At 37.7% G+C, this 24,262-nt stretch overlaps 1 protein-coding gene across 1 annotated transcript; it reads left to right on the forward strand.

Moving 5' to 3' along the window:
• Positions 1-715: 715 nt before the first annotated feature.
• Positions 716-1,477, forward strand: LOC111395310 (uncharacterized protein PB18E9.04c-like). Its single transcript, XM_023021292.1, has one exon. It carries the CDS (start codon positions 716-718, stop codon positions 1,475-1,477), a length of 762 nt encoding a protein of 253 aa, XP_022877060.1.
• Positions 1,478-24,262: the final 22,785 nt, after the last annotated feature.

Genomic DNA, 24,262 nt, shown 5'->3' on the forward strand with positions numbered 1-24,262 from the left:
TTCGAGGGTGGGGATGGGATGGATAAATGGATTAATTTAATTTTATAATATTATTTATTAATTTTAAAAAATTTATTTAACACCTGAATTTTGAAATATTTTAACAAGATTGTTAGATTTGAAATGTAATTGTTATAGTGTAGTACTTGTGTAATTTTCCTGTTCAAATACTACCCAAATTAACCCACAAGCTTGATTACAACCCAACTCTATTTAAATTCAAACCCAAATCTAATGAAACCCAGCCCATATCTCTCTGAACCCAAACTCAAATTTGGACATAACCCAATACAAATCCATACAGAAGCCAACTTAAGTCTAATTCCAAACCCAACCCAACCCAATTAAAAACAAACCCAAATATATTAAAACCCAACGTATTTCCTTCCATAACCCAACCCAACCCAACCCAACCCAAATCCATCAAAACCCAACTCTAATTCTAACAAAGTTCAAATTCAAACCCTAAGCCTAATTTCAAACCCAACCCAATTAAAAACAATCCCAAATATATTAAAACCCAACCCATATCCCTCAAAAAATGAAAATCAAATTTAGAACCATAAGCCCCACACCCAACTCAAATTAAAACCCAAATTGAAATTCAAACCCTACCCAAATTAAACCCAAACTGAAACCCAAATGTATTGAGAACCCACCCTTTTCCTAAATCACTTTCTCTCTCTAGACCAAAACGCTCTCCCTTCTCTGTAGAATGGGAGACAAATCACAAACCTTCAAGAATCTCAACCCACCACCCGATATACCACCTTTACCTGGTGGATTTCAACCCCAAACAACCAAAAATCATCCAGGTCTTGAACCCATAACAGTTTTGGAGGCAATACAATCTGATTTGTGTGAAAATATTGATGACACGAATCCCAATGTTGCCAAAACTCCATTACCTACTGGCACTAGCTCACATGCTCAGACCCAGCCATCTGTTCCTCCAGTTGCTCCTCCCTCTGCTACAGCCTTACCAGTTATCAATGTTGTAGATCCAGTTACATCTACCACTCCTTCAGCTCCTGCTCTGGCTATCAGTCCACCTATCACTCCATTTTATGATCCTATGTTGGATGAGATGTTGAAGAGGCCACAGACACAGAATTCTATAGCAGACACAGTCAGCAGAGCTTCTTACATTCCAGGCCCGACACCGGGTAGGGCTCCGACACCTATTTCCACTTCTTCTCCTCCTGTTTGTCATCAGAATGTGGAGGCATCTATTCCATCTTTGCAGTCAGCGCATTCAGATACAGAGGGCTCACCTCAGATTGAGGTTCACCAGCAGGGACCTTTTCGAAGATCTTCTTCTGATGACTTGGTGGGTTTGGATGAGAGGACAGAGGAAGATGGATTTATCCCAGTTGTTCGGAAGAGACACCCACAGGCTACTGATACTCCACATCCGAGCAGAAGGATCACTCGGAGTCAGTCACATGATACCTCCTCACATTCTCCTTCCCTATGAATGCCATCATTTGGAATGTGAGAGGTGTAGCTATTGTAGCTACTCGTCGGCGCCTGAAGAAACTTATACAGTTTCATCAGGTTTATCTTCTAGTTCTATTGGACCCTTTTGTTCTGCGGCAGAATTTTGCATATACACGACGCTATCTGCGCTTCGACATGGGAGCTCAGAATGAATCGAATAAGATCTGATTTTTCTGGAAGTTGGGGACTAATGTTACTGTTATTGTTGATCATCCCCAGTTTCTTCACGTTAGAGTTGAGGATCCCAGACTAGCGCGTGCTATCTATTTGACTCCAGTCTATGCGTCATGCGATGCTACTATCAGGAGAGATTTGTGGGCGGGTCTTCACACATCTCCCTCGATATGGACGATCCTTGGCTAGTTGGAGGAGACTTTAATGTTATTACACATGATGGAGAGCGCACTGGTCATAATACTTGTAATCGTGGCATTACTGCTTTCTCTGATATGATGTTAGACTATGGTTTAGAGGATGTGGGTTTCATTGGAAACCGATATACTTGGACCAATGGTCGGGTTAGAAAGAGATTGGATATGGTACTTATTAATTCTACAGCTGCAGCTTTTTGTCGACAGCTTACAGTGAGACACTTGAATCGGACTTCATCCGATCACTCTCCTTTACTGCTTCAGTGGGTTTCTGATGATGATTTGGGGCCTAGACCATTCAGATTCCTCAATGTTTGGACCAAGCACCATGATTTTTTAGCCTTTGTCTCCCAGAAGTGGTCGCTCCCTACTCATCTCACAGGGATGACCGCTCTTTGGGAGAAGTTCTTTAGGCTGAAATAGGGTCTGCGCTGGTGGAACCGACATGTATTTGGAGATATTTTCCAGCGGGTGCGCGATACTGAGGTCGGGGTTGATGAGGCTGAGATAATATATGATAGAGATTCTACACCTGAGCACTGTAACTTACTACATTAGGCCCAGACAGTTTTGAACCGGACCTTGTCTATTGAGGAGGGCTTTTGGAAGCAAAAGGCCGGTTCACGTTGGGCATGTGAGGGTGATCACAATACTCGATATTTTCATGCGATGGTTCAGGGGCGTAGGATCAAATCGCGTATCAGGTCTATCAGGACACAGGCGGGGGAAGTGTTATCTACTCCTACTGATATTCAGACCTCGGCTGTTGCTTTCTACAGGATCTCTTATCTGCTCCTCCACAACCCTTGGACCACATCCATTCTGATGTCATTCCGAGGCTATTGACGGTGGATGATAATCTGGCACTAAATCGCCCCCCTTTGATTCATGAAGTACGGGAGGCAGTTTTCAGTATTGATGCTGACAGTGTCACTGGTCCGGATGGCTTCTCATCCCTATTCTTCCAGCATTGCTGGGATATCATTCAGGAGGATGTTTACAGGGCGGTATTGGATTTCTTTGATGGTGGTCATCTTCCACAGGGTTTTGCTGCTACTTCTATTGTCTTGCTACCTAAGAAGGATGGTGCTTGCAGATGGACTGAATTCAGACCAATCAGTTTATGCACAGTGTTCAATAAGATTATTACTAAGCTTTTGAACACTCGGTTGAGTACACTGCTACCGCGCATTATTTCCTCTCCACAGAGTGGTTTCATCCCAGGCCGTCTGATTGGAGATAATGTTTTATTGGCTCAGGAGCTTCTCTACACTTTGGATGATAGAGTGCGAGGGGGAAACACTATGCTGAAGTTAGACATGGCTAAAGCATATGATCGCATGGACTGGGGCTTCATTTATTCTGTATTGGAGGCATTTGGATTTGATCAGATCTGGATTGACAGAATCAGGCGGTGCGTTTCGGAGTGTCGTTTCTCCGTACTCCTAAATGGCCGCCCATGTGGTTTCTTTCCCTCCTCACGAGGACTCAGACAGGGTGATCCTATCTCCCCATCCTTGTTCATCATTGCAGCAGACTACTTCTCACGCTTGCTCACTCAGAGGTTTCAGCAGTATCCCAGTATGTGTTATCGACATGGAGGTAGTGCTCTTGTCTCACATCTCTCATTTGCTGACGATATGATCATCTTTGCCAACGGTCAGAAACAGTCTATCAGGAGGGTCTTAGACTGCTTGGAGCACAGGGAGGCCTCGGCTTTAGGAGATTACAGGATGTGGTGGACACCTTCTCCATGAAGCTCTGGTGGCTGTTCCGATCTCAGAGGTTGCTTTGGGCTCAGTTTTTACTGGGCAAGTATTGTAAGGGGACGCATCCTTTACTTGCAGCAGTTCCCCTACCTGGAAGAGGCTGAAATCAGTTGGCCTACGGACGGATCCACACATTGCTTGGCACCTTGGAACCGGTCAGATTTTCTTCTGGCATGATTGTTGGATGGGCGAGTCCACGTTGGCATCCCTATTCCCCCACAGACAGCACACATCTGCGAGGGTACAGGATTTTTTTGACGACACTGGGTGGGATTTTGGACGATTATTACAGGCCCTTCGTTCTCACATGGCAGAACAGGTAGGGACGATACCCTTATGTGCAGATGCCACGGACTGAATTGTATGGAAAATTACTTCGAATGGTGACTTTACCACCAAATCAGCATGGCAACTAGTCCGTTCGGTTCGCCAGCCTCAGGACTCATATCGACTGCTGTGGAGCTTTATCTTGCCTGCCACTATTTCATTCTTCTGCTGGAGACTGTGGCAGGATCTCATTCCAGTAGATGTTGTTATTCAGAGGAGAATTGGATGTTAGTTGGCTTCTCGTTGTCAGTGTTGTTCCGAGATTGAAACCATCAATCATATTTTCACGAGCAGCAGCATCTCCGACCAGGTATGGCAGCACTTTGGAGACATCTTTCAGATACCTATAACTTCAGGAGAGGGGGTCAGACAGAGGTTCCAGAGATGGCGGTATTCTGGACAGCACATTTACCGTCGACACATTCGTATTATCATTCCTCTACTGATATTTTGGTTTCTATGGACTGAGAGGAATGATGCGAAGCATAGAGGTATTTGTATGGTGGCCAGACGTATTATTTGGAGGGTCTACCGCATGATCTCCTTTCTTCATATGGGAGGACTATTCCGAGTTGAGTATTGGCGAGGAGATGTGACACTTGCACCTTTTTTTGGCATTTCTTTGACCCGTCCTCTCTCACCACCACCTATTATGGTTGTTTGGCGCACTCCACCAGTTGGATCCTACAAGATCAACACTGATGGATGCGTCAAAGATGGATTTGCAAGCGGTGGAGGCATCATTAGGGACCACGCAGGATACTGTATTGGGGCATTCTCAGCATCGTATGGCCCATGTTTCATTTGGAGGCTGAACTTAGAGCCATACTAGATGGGCTTCTATTGGCCAGAGGACTTGGGATTTCAGCTATCTGGCTCGAGGCAGATTCAACATTGGCTATTCACTGCATTACCAAAGGTGGAGGACCATGGTTGATTCAGGGTATTCTTAGACAGATAAGAGACCTCATCTACTTCGATAGAGACACGGTTTCACACATCTACAGAGAAGGCAACCAGGTTGCTGATTCTCTTGCTACAGAAGGCTGGAATCATCGGCGTTATCTAGAGTATGGACCACTAGAACTGCCTCGACATATTAGGGCGATAGTGCGGATCGACAAACATGGATTGCCCAGTTTCAGAGGTTCGTAATTTAGGCTATTCTTTATTGTATAGGGAAGTAGTACTTCCTCATTTATTGTTTTCATTTATTATATTCATTTGTTGCATCACTGCTTTTTGGAGGTCAGGTTCATGCCCCCCTCCTTCCGTGTATTCTTGATTTTTATGAAATAAATATGGTTGGGGAACCCTTAACCCCCATCGACCTTCCTTGGCGGACCCTAAAAAGTCACTAAGGATGTGTGGATGTCTTTACCCAAAAAAAAAAAAAAAAAAAAAAAACCAAATGTATTGAGATGCATATCCCTCCAAACCTAACTCAAATTCTGACCAAACCCAACACAAATCCATACTGAAGTACATCCAAACCCAAAGTCATCAAAACACAACTCCAATTAAAACTACTTCAATGAAGGATTGCATCCCTACAATAATCTAGTGTTTTTGAGACACCTAAGATTTAAGCTTATGCCATCAAAGATGATAATATATATGACCCCTATGGCACTTGCCAATTTGTTGAATATTTTTTCAAAATTAATGGAATGATAATGAGCTAATTATTGGGCTCAATTGTGGAATCAGTGGAATAAAAAAAATTGAAAAATGGAAACTTTGATTTTTGCCCATGCGTACACATAGGCTTAATTTTGTGCGTACGTAAGATGTTTTTTGGCCAAATCAAAATCAAATTTGCTTCTACTATACGTACGCAAGATTTATACTATGGTACGTATAATGTTAAAAATAGCCGTTAACTGATTTTTCAATTTGAAACTTGATGACCTTTTTGGATGAAAAAGTTGCCACTTTCATTATGTTTTGGCATAATTTCGTAGTGTATCGATTGAGGCCTATAAATATGTGATGAATGATCAATACAAACACATGAAAAACATATTGAAGATCATTCATTCCATTAGTGAAGATCAAAACTTCTCACATTCAAAATCCTTTTGTGTTCTTGAAGGTTTGGTAGAAAACACTGAGTGTTTAAGTGTTTCTCTATTACAAGGCTTGATTAATTCTTTAAACCATTGCCAAGAGTCCCTTTAAGCATCTAATTCAATCCTAAAGAGGGCAAATATCGTTTGAAAACTACGATTTTCATGTTTGAGCCTTCATTGTGATTCCGGTGATTTCTTTATTGTTTCTTCATTCTTGGTTCTTTGTTTCTTCTCCTTCCCACCATTCTCTATAAATCTGTATCAACTCTTTCAAAGCTAATCAAGGTGTCATTGTTTTCTAAATGCATGGACTAATAATTTTATGACTTGCTTACTTGTGTGGTCTAATTATCTGGTCTCATTATCTCAACAGGTGTATCAAGATATTGCAGAAGGTATTTTATTGATTCAATTTCACTTTTCTGACATACATCCTGTATTCAACTATGCAAAATGTTAATTAATTTTATTTTTATTTCTAGTTGAAAGCTCCTCAATTTAATTTTGAATCTTAAACCTTTAGGTCTGCAGTCTCCTGACATTACATACAATTTTCTGAGCTAAATGATGCATCTTCCAGCTGAATTATAGTATATTTATTCAGCATCATGCAGTTTCTGGATTAGAGCTTTTTCCGTATTTATGTTTTCCTGCTCCAGTGTATTTTCTATCTGTTTTTATAAGATTTCTTTATATTTGGAATTTGAAGAACTGTTATTTCATTATATTAGCAAACTATATGAGAACAATATGCTGGTCGAACATTTACATAACTATTATTCTCATTTTATAATTTTTAACAATTCATTATTTTTTCTAAAATCACTACAAAAAAAATTACATCCAACGACCAATAAGATTGGTTGCTAAAAGTTCTTTCTTGGTCGTTGGAGCCCGTTTACGACCATATATATGTGGTCACTTAATGGTGCAAATTCGCCGTTGGTAAATCTCTTCAGCGACCAGCATGGATGGTCGGTGTACATGTCATCTCCAACGACCACATATTGGTCACGATAGGGTTTTATTTTTGGTAGCTGATAAATTGAATAATTTGTTGATTTGCTATCGTCAAATGTCTGCTACGACCAAGATGGATGGTCGCTAAGTGTTATATATTTAGCGACCAACATGGTCGCGAAAAGGATTATGTTTTGGTTGCTCATAATTGTTAGAAGTTTGTTGCTTATACCCTTTCACGACCATACGTTGGTAGGTAAATATATTATAACAAAATATTTTCACATTAACAACAACCAATAATTGGTTGGTGAAGATAATGATATAGTGACCAACCTATGATAGGTGAATAGTATTACCTTGCGTGGACCAATCGTTGGTCGATAAACATTGATAACTATAGTAACTAATCATTTGTCAGTGAAGGACAACAATTTTTCCCTTACTTTTCAGTGACCATAATTTGGTTGCAGAATAGATATTATCAACCAATATGTGATTACTAGATGTATCTATCAATGCTTTTATATTAAATGTTTTTTGTTTCTGCTAATAATTTGTCCAATATTTCAATTTTTAACCATCATAATTACTAATTTAGCAATATTGAAAGCTATAGAATATTAAATTTAACAAAAAATATGTCGCAACAAAAGAAAATTGTATTGCGTAGATAACTACTAATGGTCAATGTATAATCATAAATGTCTAATATTTAACCACGAAAAGATAAATTGTAACTTAAATAATGTAATCATAGTACTGCAGCACCAACTAATTGCGGCAGTGGAGGCGATGGAGGTGGATCATTGGTTGGTTCTGTTGGAAGATTCTGACTTATATCCATTCGTGCAATAAGGCTCTGGATAAGTAAGGCTTGTTGTTCGAGACTTTGTGTAAGCTCACCAATAGATTTATCCATTTCTTTATTTCGTTTTGTAAGAATTTTCAACTGTTGCATGAATTTAGGGGGAGTCATAACTACATTGTTGTATGATTTGCGTTGGACCTAGAAATTGTCCCAGCACTTTTACCAAGAACTTGAGCACATATTTCTGCTTCAACCATTATAGATGCTTCATCTTCAAACTCTGCTTGTGATTGTTGTAACTCCACCATTTCTTTCTGTCATACAATAAAAAAAGATTGTTAAAATAAATAATATTAATGTTAAGATCTTTGTGTCATAAATGATATATCTTACATATTGAGACTCAGCTAGTTGTTTATCCCATCCTTTTGATGTGGAATGCATCCTCCTAAACAATTCAATATGTCTAACTAATTCTTCATTTATAGACTGAAAAAGGTGGAGTAAATGTCACAATATAGTCAAATTAGCAAATAATTGATAACCTCAACATGTTACCAAAGTATTGAAGAGTATAAAACCTGTCAAAGTTAAAATTCAACTAAACATATCCCGCAGAACTATGGCCTCAGGGACTGAAAAACATATTCAGCAACATTTCAAAAACATTTAATGACAGTCAAGGGATAGAAAGAATGTTAATACTCCTAGAAGTAAGCCAACATTCTAATGACAACCTTTTAAAAAAAAAAAAAAACTAATTTCATCATTTTCAGAAGTCAAGTCTACTTTCTAAATATGTATTTTATAAAGCGCACTTAGAAGTTAAAATAGTCTAATAAAACTAAACACGAAATAATTACGTCGGATCAACCAAAGACAGTTAATTATTTCTATTTCAACTAAAGGAAGCAAATTTAAAATATTAGAATAAGCATCATACTCAAGCCTAAACTAGGGAAAAAACACAAATTCATCATTTAAGTCCAAAGGGTTATAATTCTAACATAGAAAGCAACGATAAGTAGACTAGTGATATATATTTAAAAAACACAAAAATTTGAGCCTAGAAAAGAACTTACTTTTTCTTTAAACCAACTTGGAAATTCTTCTCACATATTTCATCAATGTTAATGATACCTCTATTTTGCAATCTTTTAGTGTGCTAACCGTAATTATGATATAATTAGTATTATCATGTACTAACTTATAATAATGTTAAAGGTATTATATGGAAAGTCCATACGTTATGTAACGTTCCAACTCCATGCAATTATAAAGAATATACCAATGAACCTTATTCTTTTCGTCATGTGACAGCTCAAGGTATCGAATGCTCCCAAATGGCTTTGTTGGTTAAGTGAAAACCGATAAAGTTGATTGATTTTGTTATCATAGCCCCCAGTACGTTCCGGTCTATTGAATTGAGTTTCAATACCACGAAGGTACATCAAACAGTAAGTCAATGCCTCCTTATTGACATATCCCTTAGCAATTGAACCTTCTGGACGTGTTGTGTTTTTCACATATTTTTTCAATGTTCCTAAAGCTCTAAAATAAAATAAAATAAAATAACCATTAATTAGGATGCATACATACTTGTGAACATGATTATTGTAAATATGTTGATATTACCTTTCAAATGGATACATCCAACGAGTGCATTGGTCCAGCCATCTTCGCCTCATAGGGTAAATGGACCATGATATCGAAGAAGGCAGGAGGAAAAACAATTTCCAACTTGCACAATGTAATTACAATCCCATCTTGCATAGCATCTAAGTTCGAAACAGTAAGCTTTCGAGCACAATTTTTTTGGAAGAACATGGCTAACTCAGTACTTGTAGTACTTACCTCCTTATTGACATAAGGTCTTAAGGTCTTATACCTATTGGAAAAGTCGCTAGAATAAAACATGACAATCATGCCTTTTCAAACCCGTGATCTTACCATCCTTGACATTCACATTCTTTGAAATACTTGCAACAAATCCATCTGGAAATTGGACAGAATTTATAAACTTACAAAACTCTCTTTTCTCATCCAATGTCAATGAATAACATCCTATCGACTTCAAAACTCGATTACCATAACGTTGCAAATGCAAATGCTTCCGGATTCCCAAGTTCTCTAAATCCATCCGTGCCTTAACAGTATCTTTTGATTTACCCTCAATACCCAACATTTTCCAACCACATTTTCACATGTATTTTTCTCGATGTGCATCACATCCAAGATATGTCTTATTTTCAACTCAGACCAATAAGAAAGTTAAAAAAATATACTTTTCTTTGTCCAATTTAATACACATGAATCACGTTTTCTCTTCCTATATATCAATATCCTTTTCGGGTGCCTGTGGACTAGGTATCAATAACGACATCATGAAAAAAATTCTCCTTCATATACATTTATGATGGCATATTATATGGAACCAATATCATTGGCCACATACTATATCTAGTGCTCATGTTACCAAAAGGGTTAAATCCATCAGTTGCATGACCTAAACGAACGTTTCGAGGTTCTTCAGAGAATGTTGGAAACTTTTCATCAAAGTGCTTCCATGCTTCTCCATCAGCTAGATGCTTTAAAACGCCTTCTTTGTTAAGACGCTTCTCTTTATGTCATCTCATATCAGCAGTAGTATGTCGAGACTTAAATAGTCACTGTAATCCTGGAGTGATAGGAAAATACAATAAGACCTTATGTGGCCCTTAGCATTTTGAAACTTGTAACGTGGAACCATCACAGATAAGACATTTATCCAATCTTTATTCTGCTCCCAAAACAGTGCACAATCCCACTTACATGCATCAATTGACTCATATCCTAAACCAAGTTCTCGTAACATACGTCTTACCTGCATAGTGATTTTCCAATCTTAGTTCCTTCTGGAAATGCTTTCCTCAGTAATTGAAGTAACATGTCAAATGACTTGTTACTCCGACGATTTAACACCTTAATATGTGTTAACTTCACTATAAATGTCAATACAGAAAATTTGGTACAACCTGGGTACAACTCTTTTCAGCTTGCTGAAATAGATTTGAAAAATCTTCTTTAGATGTATTTTGTTCTTCAGGAAACCAACTCCAGTAACATTAGAATACATTTCCCCTACAGCATCTTGCAATGCTACCATCATATCATTATCTTCCACATCATCTTGGACACCTTCTGAATCATCATCAACAGCACTCACTGTCATTGGTTCTGCATGAAAAATCCAATTTTGATAATCTCGAGAAAATCCTTTGACCCATAAATGCAGCTCAACCACATCAATATTTTGAACGTATACATTACGACGGTGCCGACAAGGACAATGAGTCTTGTTATCATTTTCTAGATGATTTTTTGCCAATTCGATGAATGATTTAACCCCATTAGTGTATTCATCTAACAACTTATCTTGACACCATATCCAACTTTTATCCATGTTGATACTAGAATTTACTTAACTAAAATAAATAAATTAACAAAAAGAGCAATGAGAAAAAACAAGATAAACATAAAAGGAGAAAGGGAAAAATACATTTAAGTGTTACTGGAGATGGTTAACCATCAAAATGCATATAAGGGTATTTTTCAGACACTTAATAAAATAAAATTACTAGTAGGGAAAATGGGAAGAAGGAAGATAACAAATGAATGGCGAAAAGAAATGGTTTTTTTTCTATGTTGACACCAATACTCAAAATAAAAGAAGATAATGTATAAATTCTGTGAAAATATATTAAAGAATTGGTTCTTAAAGTAAAAGAAGGTAAAATGTTTAGGGATCCTTGTCATTTTTCCTCCTTTGAAACCTCAAAGTCGAGCTGGTTGATTGTAAATTAGACTTTTAAATGTTAAAAGGGTTCTTCGTTTGAGAATTGAGACACCCTAGCCTTCAAGGAGGTCATTGTTTCAATGATATTTAGTATATTTTTTTAAAGTAATCTACCCAAATTTGTAGACAGATTTTTCCAAAGTTCAGCAAAGACAACATCAGGCAGCCTACTGCTGCTCATTACCATGAAGTGTGTCATACTAACCATTAGAAGTTAACAGCCTTCAATACTAGACATATTTCACCACTTCACCTATTTCAAAATATCAAATTTATGCTGTCTGATAGCCTTGTAAGAGCATCATTAAACAATAAATAATGGCCTGTTTATCACAGAATGCTACAAAGAATCAGGTCCGAAACCACATTCCATGTGCACCAACTGCTCTAACGAAAAGGGCATTGAGTTGTGCTTGCTATCTATACAAAATCAAGGTCATGACTATCTGGAGCATTCTCAATTGTGTTGGAAATAAATATAATGCAAAACAAAACTGTGAAAAAACAACAAAATGAGCAAGTTCAGTAAATGTCCCAAATCATATCCAGTAAATGTCACCCTTGGTAATTTTAATTCTCAGAAACTTGTCCCAGTCCAAATCAGATTTTTAATCTCTTAAAGCTGATTTCGAATAAAAAAATATGAATCTTCCAGCCTCATTCAAAATTTACAATCAATGCAAAACAACGAGTTGCTGACTATATGTAAACAACGAGTGATACCGGATATTTCGAATGAAAAATTATAAATACACAATCAAGAAATAGGGCTAAGATATTGGCCGACTATATGTATAGAGAGAACAGATAATCATGATAGAAAAACAACGAGTAAAAGAAGTCGACTATATGTATACAGAGAAGCGGTGATACCGGAGATGCAAAGGCAGCAGCAGCGGCTTGTGTCAAACACTGGACCAGGTAATGTGGATTGCTGAGATGCAACGGTAGCGGTAGTGGAAGCGGCTCGAAGAAGAAGACGTGGAGAAGGGTTGAATTCGGGACGTGGGTTATGACGTTTCCTCTGCCTTTTAAATGGATAGTTAATAGATTGATTTATTTATTTTGAAAATCAATTGCAATTCGGCTATGTTTTTAGGGCCATGTTTAATGGAGATTAAAATTATTTTAATCTCTATATATTGTAATCTCTACATTAAAATTATAATTGATGAAATGTATAGCTGAATTAATTCAAATATGAAATAACTATGCAAGGAGAGTGTAGCTTTGTGTTGGTATTTTATTGGGTTGATTAATTTTGGAATTAGATTTTATTGCTACGTAAAGATTCATGAAAAAGTGGGTCTATTTTAAGTGTGAACGACCTAATAAGCGAAATTAAGATCTTTGCCATGATGTTCGACTAGTTTGGACTAAATTCCATCGTTTGACTCCAAAAATATATTTTTTCATGTTTTGGATAATTGGATTGATAGATAATAAAGAGCCTCTAGATCATATTCAATTTCTAATTCTATTTATTTAGAATTAATTAGAGATATTAGGAAATCTAGTTTTTTAGGTTACAAAATATCACTTTTGTTGTATTGTAATCCGGTCCATTTTCGTTAATAATATAATTTGCTCGAGTAGATATCAATCGTAGAGTGGTCGGGGTCAATCGGGTTGTGGCCTATAAAACCAACCCTATGAGATTCACTACAAAGTAACTCGATATTAAAAAAATTAGTCTCCTCTTGTCTATATTTATCATTGTCATCACGCGATTTGTTTCTCAAGTATCTCATCTTGCTCGAGTCTCAAATCTTTCATCATTTACAATGTATTAAAATGGGCAGAAGATGAGAGTCTCTATGTTGTATTGCTGGTTTTCTTTTCCATTTTTAACCAATGTGCTGTATTGCTCTTGAAAATTGATTCATTTAGAATCGTTTGATTGTTAATTGATTTTGGGCCAAGCTCAAGTTGCAAAAAACTAGGTCCAAGGATCATTCCGTGCTCGTTGGAATGGTGTAATATTCAGCAACAATTAGTATTGGTGATAAGGTTCATGTGGAAGAATAGACACTTGCGAATATAGAATGATTAGATGGTCGACGTTCGAAGAAATTGACGTAACTTTTGCATACGGTGTCCGTTTTGGGTCAGTGACCCCATTCTAAAAAGTTCGCGACGATTCTGAATGAATTTTGGCCGTTTGAATTTGTTTACTGAGTCGAAACGACATTTAAAGTTTCTTAGTTTATTATTCTCACTATTTGTTATTCTCACTTTGTAGCTCAGCTCATTAAAGGACCGTTGGCCCAGTAGGTTATTTGTTCTTTTTCGTATTTAAGACTCTGAAATGTTGATAGGCCCCCAATCTGGTTCACCTATGCGAGAAAGGAGAAAAAGAAGGGCACATCCAATATAGAAGGCAGCTAGGACATTTAGTTTATTAGCCAAGGGTAAAAGAGTAATAAATTGTAGTAGGAGAATTCCAATAAATAGAAAGGGGGTTGGCAAGTTTGGAGCAGCAAACCACTGGGAATTCAGTTAGGGGGGGAGAGACCGAGCCTCTCTAATAGCCTTGGAATTTGTTATTTCCATTCAGTTGAATATACATAATTCAGTTTCATGATTCTTATCTTCCATAATCACATCTACATATCCATATACGTTCCTTATAATAATATTTCTTTCTTTTGAATTCACTCACTAATCTCTCAATCTCGTGTCTCAAATAAGGAAGCATCACATAGGAGGTAGTACAGATCAGTTTCAGCGCCATCAGACCAGCAACAATCTTAGGTTCTTAACATTTTGGTACCAGAGCATTCGGTTCTGGGAAGATGACACTCATAGATCAAGTTAGGGTGTTGGAAGCAAGGTTTGACGCGTTACAGGAGGAAGTCGGGGTGATGAAATCGGATCTCCATAAGGACATGGCTGTGTTACTCGAGAAATTTGATGTGATGATGAAAAAGTGGGATATACAAAAGCGCGATCGGAAGGAAAAATGAAATTCACCTGGTTCGACCGAGCCAGCTATGAGCTCTGACGCTCCGCTTAAAACCTAGGAAATGGGAGGCGTTGTGGAAGGACGGTTGCGGCGTGAAGAGATGGGGAAATGGTAGAACCGCAGTCATCGATTGGAAATGCCAATGTTCAACGGAGAAGACCCAGATGGATGGATTTTCCTTGAGGGAGAAGCACTCGCATGGTTCTTTTGGGAAAACGGCCGGCAACCTCTGTCGAGTTGGGATGAATTTAAAATTCTATTGCTAGCCGGATTCCGTCCATCACAAGAGGCGGCTCTTCTGGAGAAATTTTTAGCTTTGAATCAGGACGGGTCAGTGAAGGATTATCACCGTAAGTTTGAGGTCTTTATCGCTCCTCTGCCGGAGATTCCAGAAATCGTGTTAGAGGGGAATTTCATAAACGGGTTGAGTCCAATGATAAGGGTTGAGGTTAGGATGCTTAACCCTCAAGGATTGGGCCAGATCATGGAAGTGGCCCAGTGGCTCGAGGACCGAAACGAATCAGTGAAGAGGGCCCAGTTGTGGAACAGCCCATCTCGCAATAGAAGCCCAAATTATAATCAATTTGCTAGCCCAGCTATGAATAGCCCAAGTCACGCAAATAACTTTCCCAAATCAGTGCCTGTGTTTCCTTAATCACACCCCCCGGCGATTACGACTGCTCCTAAGCCAATGGCGGTGGCGATCCAGCGACCGGCAATGATTCTAAAGTTGAAAAGTGCCTTCAGGCGCTTGACCGATGCTGAACTTCAGATGAAGAGGGAAAAGGGCCTTTGTTACTGTTGCGATAAAAGGTACAATCCGAGTCATAAGTGCAAAAATCGAGAGCTGCAAATTCTACTGGTGCAGGAAGAAGGAAGTGATGTACTAGAGGAAGGTTGTGGAGAAGAAGAGGAAGATAAGGTTAGGGATATGGTAGAGTTATCAATTAAATCAGTCGTAGGGCTGACATCTCCAAAAACCAGAAGCTCGAGGGTAGCATTATGGGATAGACAGTGATAGTATTAATTGATTGTGGAGCTACCCACAACTTCATCTCTGTTGAAGTAGTCCAGAAATTGGCAATATCGATTACAGGTTCAGCGAGTTATGGGATTCTCATGGGAAATGAACTGTCAATGAAGGGTGGAGGAATTTGTAAAGGAGTTGTGGTCTCCATGCAAAATATTGTGGTGGTAGAAGATTTCCTACCAATGGAATTGGGATGTACCGACATTATTCTTGGAATAAAATGGTTGGAATCATTGGGCAAACGCAAGTGAATTGGGCGACACTGACTATGCGGTTCAAAATAGGAGGGGAACCTGTTATGCTGCAAGGTGACCCAGGCTTAGATAAGTCTCAGGTGTCGTTGAAGACAATGATCAAGTCGTTTAAGGATGGGGAGCAGGGCATTTTGCTGGAGCTTGGTAATGTGGGAGTTGAGGCTAGGAAGACCGTTACTGATGCTTCCAGCATTTTTGATGAAGTACTACAGTAACATTGCTAAGTCTTTGAAAGCCCCAATGAACTGCCTCCCCAACGATCGAAGGATCATTCCATTATACTGCAACCAGGGATGGCGTCGGTAAACGTGCGCCCATATCGTTACCCGTACGTGCAGAAGAATGAAATTGAGAGGTTAGTTAAGGAAATGTTGGCCGTAGGGATAATACAGCCCAGTTTCAGTCCATTTTTTAGCCCCGTCTTGTTGGTCAAGAAAAAAGATGGGAGTTGGAGGTTCTGTGTAGATTATCAGGCGTTGAATAAAGTGACAGTACCCGATCATTTCCCAATTCCAGTGATAGATGAGCTGCTGGATGAGTTACACGAGGCGAAAGTCTTTTCCAAGCTGGACTTGAAATCTGGATACCACCAGATCAGGGTTAAACAAGAGGACATTCCCAAGACAGCTTTTCGTACTCATGAAGGTCACTATGAATTTTTGGTCATGTCGTTCGGATTGACCAATGCGCCAATGACTTTTCAGTGTCTGATGAATGAGGTGTTCAAACCTTATCTGCGAAAATTTGTACTTGTATTTTTTGATGACATTTTGGTTTATAGTCGATCAATGGAAGAGCACTTGCGACACTTGGGTTCAGTTTTGGGACCTTACAAGACCACAAGCTTTACGCCAACAAGAAAAAGTGTCGATTCGACCAAATGGAAATTGAATATCTCGACCATGTGATTTCTGAAAAAGGGGTGGCTGCTGATTGGTCAAAAATTGAAGCAATGGTCAGTTGGCTGAGTCTAAGTAATATCAAGGAGTTACGAGGGTTCCTGGGCCTCACAGGATATTACTGGCGCTTCGTGGATGGTTATGCCAAGGTTGCTTGGCCCTTAACTGCGTTGCTTAAGAAGGATCATTTTTGCTGGGATAAGGAAATAGAAGCAGCCTTCCAAAACCTAAAATCAACCATGATTAATGTTCCAGTTCTCGTTTTACCCGATTTCTCATAGGACTTCGTGGTTGAAACAGATGCTTCCGGTCAAGGTCTAGGGGCAGTATTGATGCAGAACAACCACCCTATTGCATATTTCAGTAGGGTTTTACCCCAGGCCGCCAGGCAGAATTTAGTTTATGAGAGGGAGCTAATGGCCATCGTGTTTGCAATACAGAAATGGCGTCATTACTTGGCTGGTCGACATTTTGTGGTAAGAACGGACCAACGAAGTCTGAAGTACTTACTGGAGCAACGTTTGGTCAGCGAAGACCATCAAAAGTGGCTAAATAAACTTATGGGGTATCAATTTGACATCTAATACCGACCGGGACTAGAGAACAAGGCTGCTGACGCCCTATCACGAGTTCAACCAGCCCTGAATTTATTAGAACTATCCACTCATCGCGTTTTGCAGATAAAGGAGATTAAGAAGGAAGTGGCAGCTGATGACACTTTGGGGAAGCTAGTGACTGACCTGCAAACGGGAAGCAGTGTAAAAGCTGGATATGAGCTGATTGAGGGTGTTTTATGTTACCAAGGAAGGGTAGTTCTGCCCAGTCAATCCCCATTCGTCACTCTCATGTTGCAAGAGTGTCATGACTCTAAGGTAGGGGGTCACTCCGGATTCCTCAAGACATACAAACGGGTCGCAAGATAATTCTATTGGTTGGGATTGAAGAAAATGGTGAAGGAGTATGTGGCAAGGTGTGGGGTGTGTCAACAGAACAAATATGTCACCTTATCGCCTGGGGGACTCTTGCAACCTTTATCGATCCCAGAGTTAGTTTGGGATGAATCTCCATAGATTTTATTGAGAGCCTACCACAATCCAAGGGTGTGGATACAATTTTGGTCGTTGTGGATCGACTGAGTAAGTATGGGCATTTCATCGGATTGAAACACCTTTCACTGCCCCCATCGCTGCTGAAATATTTATACGGGAGGTAGTTCGCTTGCACGGCATGCCACGCTCCATTGTATCAGATCGAGATAGAATTTTCATGAGTACTTTCTGGGCTACTTTGTTCAAAGCTCAGGGGACTGCTCTCAAGTACAGTACGACCTACCATCCGCAGACCGATGGTTAGACAGAGGTCCTCAATCAGTGCCTGGAAATGTATTTGAGGTGCTTTGCTTCGGGTAGGCCTTGAGTATGGAACCAATAACTACACTGGGCTGAATTTTGGTATAATACTTCCTTCCATACCGCTACCAAACATACCCCTTTTCAGATTGTGTATGGCCGAGATCCTCCTCAGATTTTGGCATTTGAAAAAGGAACGGTTGATAGCTCAGCAGTGGAACAGTTATTATTAGACCGTGATGAAGTCTTGAGGGAACTTAAAGCACAGCTTTCTAAAGCTCAAATGAAAATGAAAGAAGCAGTGGATGGGCATCGTCGTGATATTCAGTTTGCTGTGGGAGATTTGGTTTATCTCAAACTCAGGCCATATCGTCAAAAATCTATGGCAAAACGACACTCTGAGAAGTTGTCCCCACGGTGTTATGGCCCGTTCGAGGTAGAGTCAAGGGTTGGGCAGGTGGCTTACAAATTGAAACTTCCTGACATTGCAGCTATTCATCCTATTTTCCATGTATCCCAGCTCCGGAAGGCCATTGGTGATATACAGCCAACATCTACACTTTCTCCTCCACTGACTGATATGGGGGAGTTCATTATGGAACCGAAAGCCGTGTTAGGAGTTCGTCCTAACTCTACAAGGGTAGCAGCAGGACCCGATGTTCTAGTCAAGTGGAAGGACCTACCAAAATTTGAAGCAACTTGGGAGTCCTTTGAAACAATCAGACTGCAGTTTCCTAGCTTCTATCTTGAGGACAAGGTGGATTTCGGGGCGAGGGGAGATGATAGGCCCCCAATCCGGTTCACCTATGCGAGAAAGTAGAAAAAGAAGGGTACATCCAATATAGAAGGTGGCTAGGACATTTAGTTTATTAGCTAGGCGTAAAAGAGTAATAAATTGTAGTAGGAGAATTCCAATAAATAGAAAGGGGGTTGGCAAGTTTGGAGTAGCAAACCACTGGGAATTCAGTTGGAGGGGGGGGAGGAAGAGATCGGGCCTCTCTAATAGCCTTGGAATTTGTTATTTCCATTCAGTTGAATATACAAAAGTTAGTTTCATTATTCTTATCTTCCATAATCACAACTACATATCCATATACATTCCTTATAGCAATATTTCTTTCTTTTGAATTCACTCATTAATATCTCCTCAATCTCGGGTCTCAGACGGGAAGCATCACATAGGAGGCAGTACAGATCAGTTTTAGCGCCATCAGACCAGCAGCAATCTCAAGTTCTTAACAAACGTCTCCTATGGTTTTTTGATTGTTCGTGAAATAAGACAACGTTTGTTTCTTGAGTTCAATCCGTTTGAGTTATTAGTATCTTGTGTTTGTAGATTCGATCTACATCAATTGGTCACTCTAGAAAATATCGAAATTAATTGAAAGAAAAAGATGGATTTTATTGTGTCAAATGTTTTAGCGACTACGACATTGGTGGTTGAAGATATCTAGGCTCAACGACCATTTCAAAACCAATGAAAAAAGCGGGATAAAATTGTGCCAACTATTTTAGCTACCAAGATAGGAGTGGTTACGGACGACTAGGATTAGGGACCATTCATTGGTCATTGGAGTGGTGCAATATTTAGCAATCATCATTAGTGGTCGTTAACAAAAGCCAGAACCAATGAAAAAAAGTGGGATAAAATTGTACCAACTATTTTAGCGACCAAGGTATGAGTGGTTGCAGAACACTAGTATCAGGGACCATCCATAATCGGTATTATGATGTAGTATTTAGCAACCATCGCCTTTGGTTGTTAAAAAATGCAAAAACCAAATGAATAGGAGCGAGACTTTATTGCGCTAAATGTTTTAGCGACCAGGATACGAGTGGTTGCAGAAGACTTGGATTCAGAGACCATTCAGTGATGACTTTTGTGGTGTAGTGTCAGCAACCATCGCCTTTGGTCGCTAGAACATGCAAAAACCAAAAGGAAAAAAGTGGGATAAAATTGTGCCAAATATTTTAGCGACCATGACATCGATGGTTGCAGGAGACTATGGATCTGAGACCATTCAGTAGTTGCTTTTGTGGTGTAGTATCAGCAATCATCGCCTTTAGTCACTAAAACATTGAAAAAAAGTGGGATAAAATTGCGCCAAATATTTTAACGACCATGACATTGATGATTGCAGAAGACTATGGATCTGAGATCATTCAGTGATCGCTTTTGTGGTGTAGTGTCAGCAACCATCGCCTTTGGTCACTAAAACATGGAAAAAAAAAGCAGGATAAAATTGCGCCAAATATTTTAGTCACCATGACATCGATGTTTGCAGAAGATTGGGAGCTGGGACCATTCAATGGTCGTTAGAGTGTGTATCATACGTGGAAATTTTTTTGTTCTTTTTTTGCACTACCTTTGCCAACCAATCAAATGCATGGTCCCTAATTCTCTGAAACAGCTACCATAATTTGGCCGCAATAGAACTTAACAAAATTTGTCCAATTTTACTAGACTAAAACCTATACCCACCATTAGTTGGTCGCTAAACGTGTTTTATTGTTACATGTTTGTTTTGTGCATGTTGGGGCCGGCCATAGATTCTGGCAATTATGGAATTGCGCTTGTGCTTGTGAGTGGAGAATATGGCTAAGTAAGCCTCATTTTCGGATCTTGACATCTTCATTATTTTCCACACGTTTATTCACGCCCTTTTATCAACCTTCAATTATCACCTTTTATCATTTTTTTGTTGTTGAATGAATGTATGAATAATTATATTTATTTCCATTTTGTATTTGACACACAAACATATATTTATTTATTTATTTAAAGTGCGAATTATTTTCATTTTTATATTGGAATTTGGAGGTTTTATTACTGTATAGGTGATGTTTAAAATATTGCTCACGTTGTATTTTGTCGCTAACCTTCGAAATGGAGCATTTTAATACATAAAATTTCACCGTAGTTGCAATTTTTGTCCCAAAGTATGGATTCAGATCTTGAGGCTCAAATGCACAAGAGGAATAAGTTGGGTATCATCATCCGTCACTGCTATTTTCTTTAAGGTAGTTTTTGATTCACCTAATTCCATGGAAATGGATGGAAAATGGATAATTTTCACACAAAATGTAGTGTTTGATTCACAAGATTTTTCATGGAATTGATTTCTAGTTTTTATTGGAAGTTGTGCTATTCCTTGATTTGGTAGGAGAATTGGAATTTTCGGTCACTGTAGCAATTTTTTTTTATTTTTTATTAGGCAATGGAAACTAATTCTAAGAATTATTGTAAAAAAATATTTCTCTTTCATTGATAATTTTCATGTAAAACAAAGTCAAACGAACACTAAAAAATAGATGATTTTCTTGAATTATTTATTTATTTATTTTGCTTTTCGGCGATGGAAACCAATGTTATTCCCAATACTAGTAAATTCTATCATTTTAATTGACAATTTTCATATAAAACAAAGTCAAACGAATATCAAAAAACACTTTTATTTCAACATTTTTCACGTGAAAAATTATACCAATCAAACACAATAATTTACAATTCTTAGAAAAACAATTCTAAGCAATTTAATTCCTTGGAATTCGTTTTTCACCCAATTTAATTCCATCTTTACAATTAAATGGACCTTAAATGAAAAGGGACAAGACTTGAACTTAGGATCTTTCTCTAGCCCGATAATACATTAAATTATATCATTTGTAGTTGAATTATTAAAGGTAGAATAGATTTATATCGAAAAATATTTTTATATTGAACATATATCCTTAAAGCAAATTAGAATTGGCCTCAATTCTCAATAATTTATTAGTTTAATTTTTGTCTTTTAACATTAGTGAAGACACTATTGCTTGCAGTTTTAAACCTTTGAGCTAAGGCATCCGCATCAGATCAGTGTTGATTTTTTGGATTTCAATTATTAATTATACTTGATCAAAAAATTCATTTCATATTGTTACTTGGAAATCTATGACTTAAGAAACCAAACTAAAATTTGATATACAGATGTTTAAAAGTAAAGTTCAGCAAAAATAAATAAATAAATAATAATAATAACAATAAATAAAATTGGTGAATTGAACAAGTAATTTTAGCAGGGCATTTCGATTCCATTTCATTTTTTGTGTGTTTTAAATAAAAGAAGCAGCGAAGTGTTTTTATCTAAAGTTTTATACTTTTTCAACGCATTATACTTTTTCTATATTTTACCTGGAGTGGATGTAGTTGATATCGAAAAACTTTAACATCAAATGACTTATGTAGGATGAGGACTTGATTTAACATGACGATGATGAAAAATATAGAAATATAGCGTCTTCCTTTAAATTAGGAAAAGTAGTCTGGACTTCTACAAATAAATTAAACTCTACTCTTAAGTAACATGTAAATACAAGAAATGAGCCTTGAGAAGTAGTACTTATGTATTCTTTAAGCACGTTAGAACAATGGCAAGTTATTATAGAAGTTAATACAAGAATCATGATAAAATTGACCATATCCACCCATATTGAGTGATCAAGTTGTTTTACATATAGCCATATACCAACATAGTCTACACGATCATTGTTTATTTTTTATAAAAAAAAAAAAAAAAAGAGTAATATTATTTAAAAATAATTGTGTTTTAACTTTAATATGGTTGATAATATATGATTGGTCTACTTAAATGGACCATCTATCAAGATAGCAAAATTATCTCTGGATCATGCTATATGTATACTTTATTTGACATCTTTTTTCACATTGCACCACATGTCGCTTCATGAGTGGATAGTTTTTAAATGCAACACACTTTCCCGTCAATTGCAATTTGAAAATGAATGAAGTGTCAACAATCATGTCAACCAAATAATGTACAAATGGCTTAATCCATTATCTCTTGGGTGTCTATGGATGAGGAAATAGTGGCCAATGGCTAGTTCACCAGGCCCAATTTTCAAAATGGCATTTGACCAGTATTAAATGAAAAAAAAAAAAGGATAAAAGATAAAAACAAAACGAAAGGTCTAGCTACCCAATATAACCCTTTGAAAGGAAGAGAGAAAATAAGAAAGACAAAATGAAGCAGATCTGGACTCCAAGCTTATATACGAAAACAAACTACCCTGTTCATCTTCTTCATCTTCTAAACTTGACAAGATTAGTATTTATTTTCATAAAAAAGGAAATATCACACTTTATCAAGGTCTAACTCTTTCACAGCATTAAGGGTCATTATCTTAAGTGTGTACAACTACCTTAAATGCTAACCACAAATTGTAACTCGAGAGGCACCACTTTCTTTCGATTACACTAGAAGATTCATTTGATCCGTCCACATAACCAAATTTCACACTTAGCTTGGACGAAAAATGGACCAAGTCACCAAACAAAGCAATATTTTTTCAACTTTATAGTAGGCACTTTTTAACTCAATCAACAATATTTTTTTTTCTTATTTTCAATTAATGGTGACTCGTACATGGTTGTAGAAAGTTGTGATTAAGACTAGAAATGGTCAATGAATTTGCTGAAAAATCCATCTTCTGGATGCTTATAAAATTCATCAAGTCGACAAAATTATTATGTCAACAAAGTTGAATAACGAATACAAACAATAAGTCATAATTGGAAAAATTCGGAGCCACAAAACGAGTCGTCATGAGTTGTCCTCCTCAACTCGAAATCAGTTATTTAAATAAAAAATTATGGTGTAAAGAATGACAATGAAAAGCTAATTAGAAGTGGTTGAGAATTTTTTTATATGAATCGTGCTCGATAGTTAAAATTTGATCAATGATTTTTTACATCAAGGAGTAAATATATAATATAAGAAGAATAAGTTCAACCCTCAATTTAATTAATTTCTAATATGAAATTTATATGTTAGGATATGATTAAGGATCCGTTTGGCATATCTTTTGCTTTTGCTTTGTATAGAAAATTTTTTGAAGAAACCACCTTAATTTTTAGAGGGGTAATTAGCACAAAACGTCTCCATCTTTCAAGTTTATTGTGAAAAACGTATATACCTTTCTTTTTTGACATTTTTACCTTTATTTTCACATTTATTTGCAGAAAACACCCTTTCGTCCGCTGAAAAACGTATTTTTGTATTGAAGGTGGAAATATTTGCAAAAATGTCAAAATACTTGGGCTACCAGCAATCTTGATGG

This window comes from Olea europaea, chromosome 6 (genome assembly GCF_002742605.1).
Source record: "Olea europaea var. sylvestris chromosome 6, O_europaea_v1, whole genome shotgun sequence".
Taxonomy (NCBI): domain Eukaryota; kingdom Viridiplantae; phylum Streptophyta; class Magnoliopsida; order Lamiales; family Oleaceae; genus Olea; species Olea europaea.

Coding starts and splice junctions, on each gene's coding strand:
- LOC111395310 (XM_023021292.1), top strand. CDS start 716: ATGGGAGACAAATCACAAACCTTCAAGAATCTCAACCCACCACCCGAT.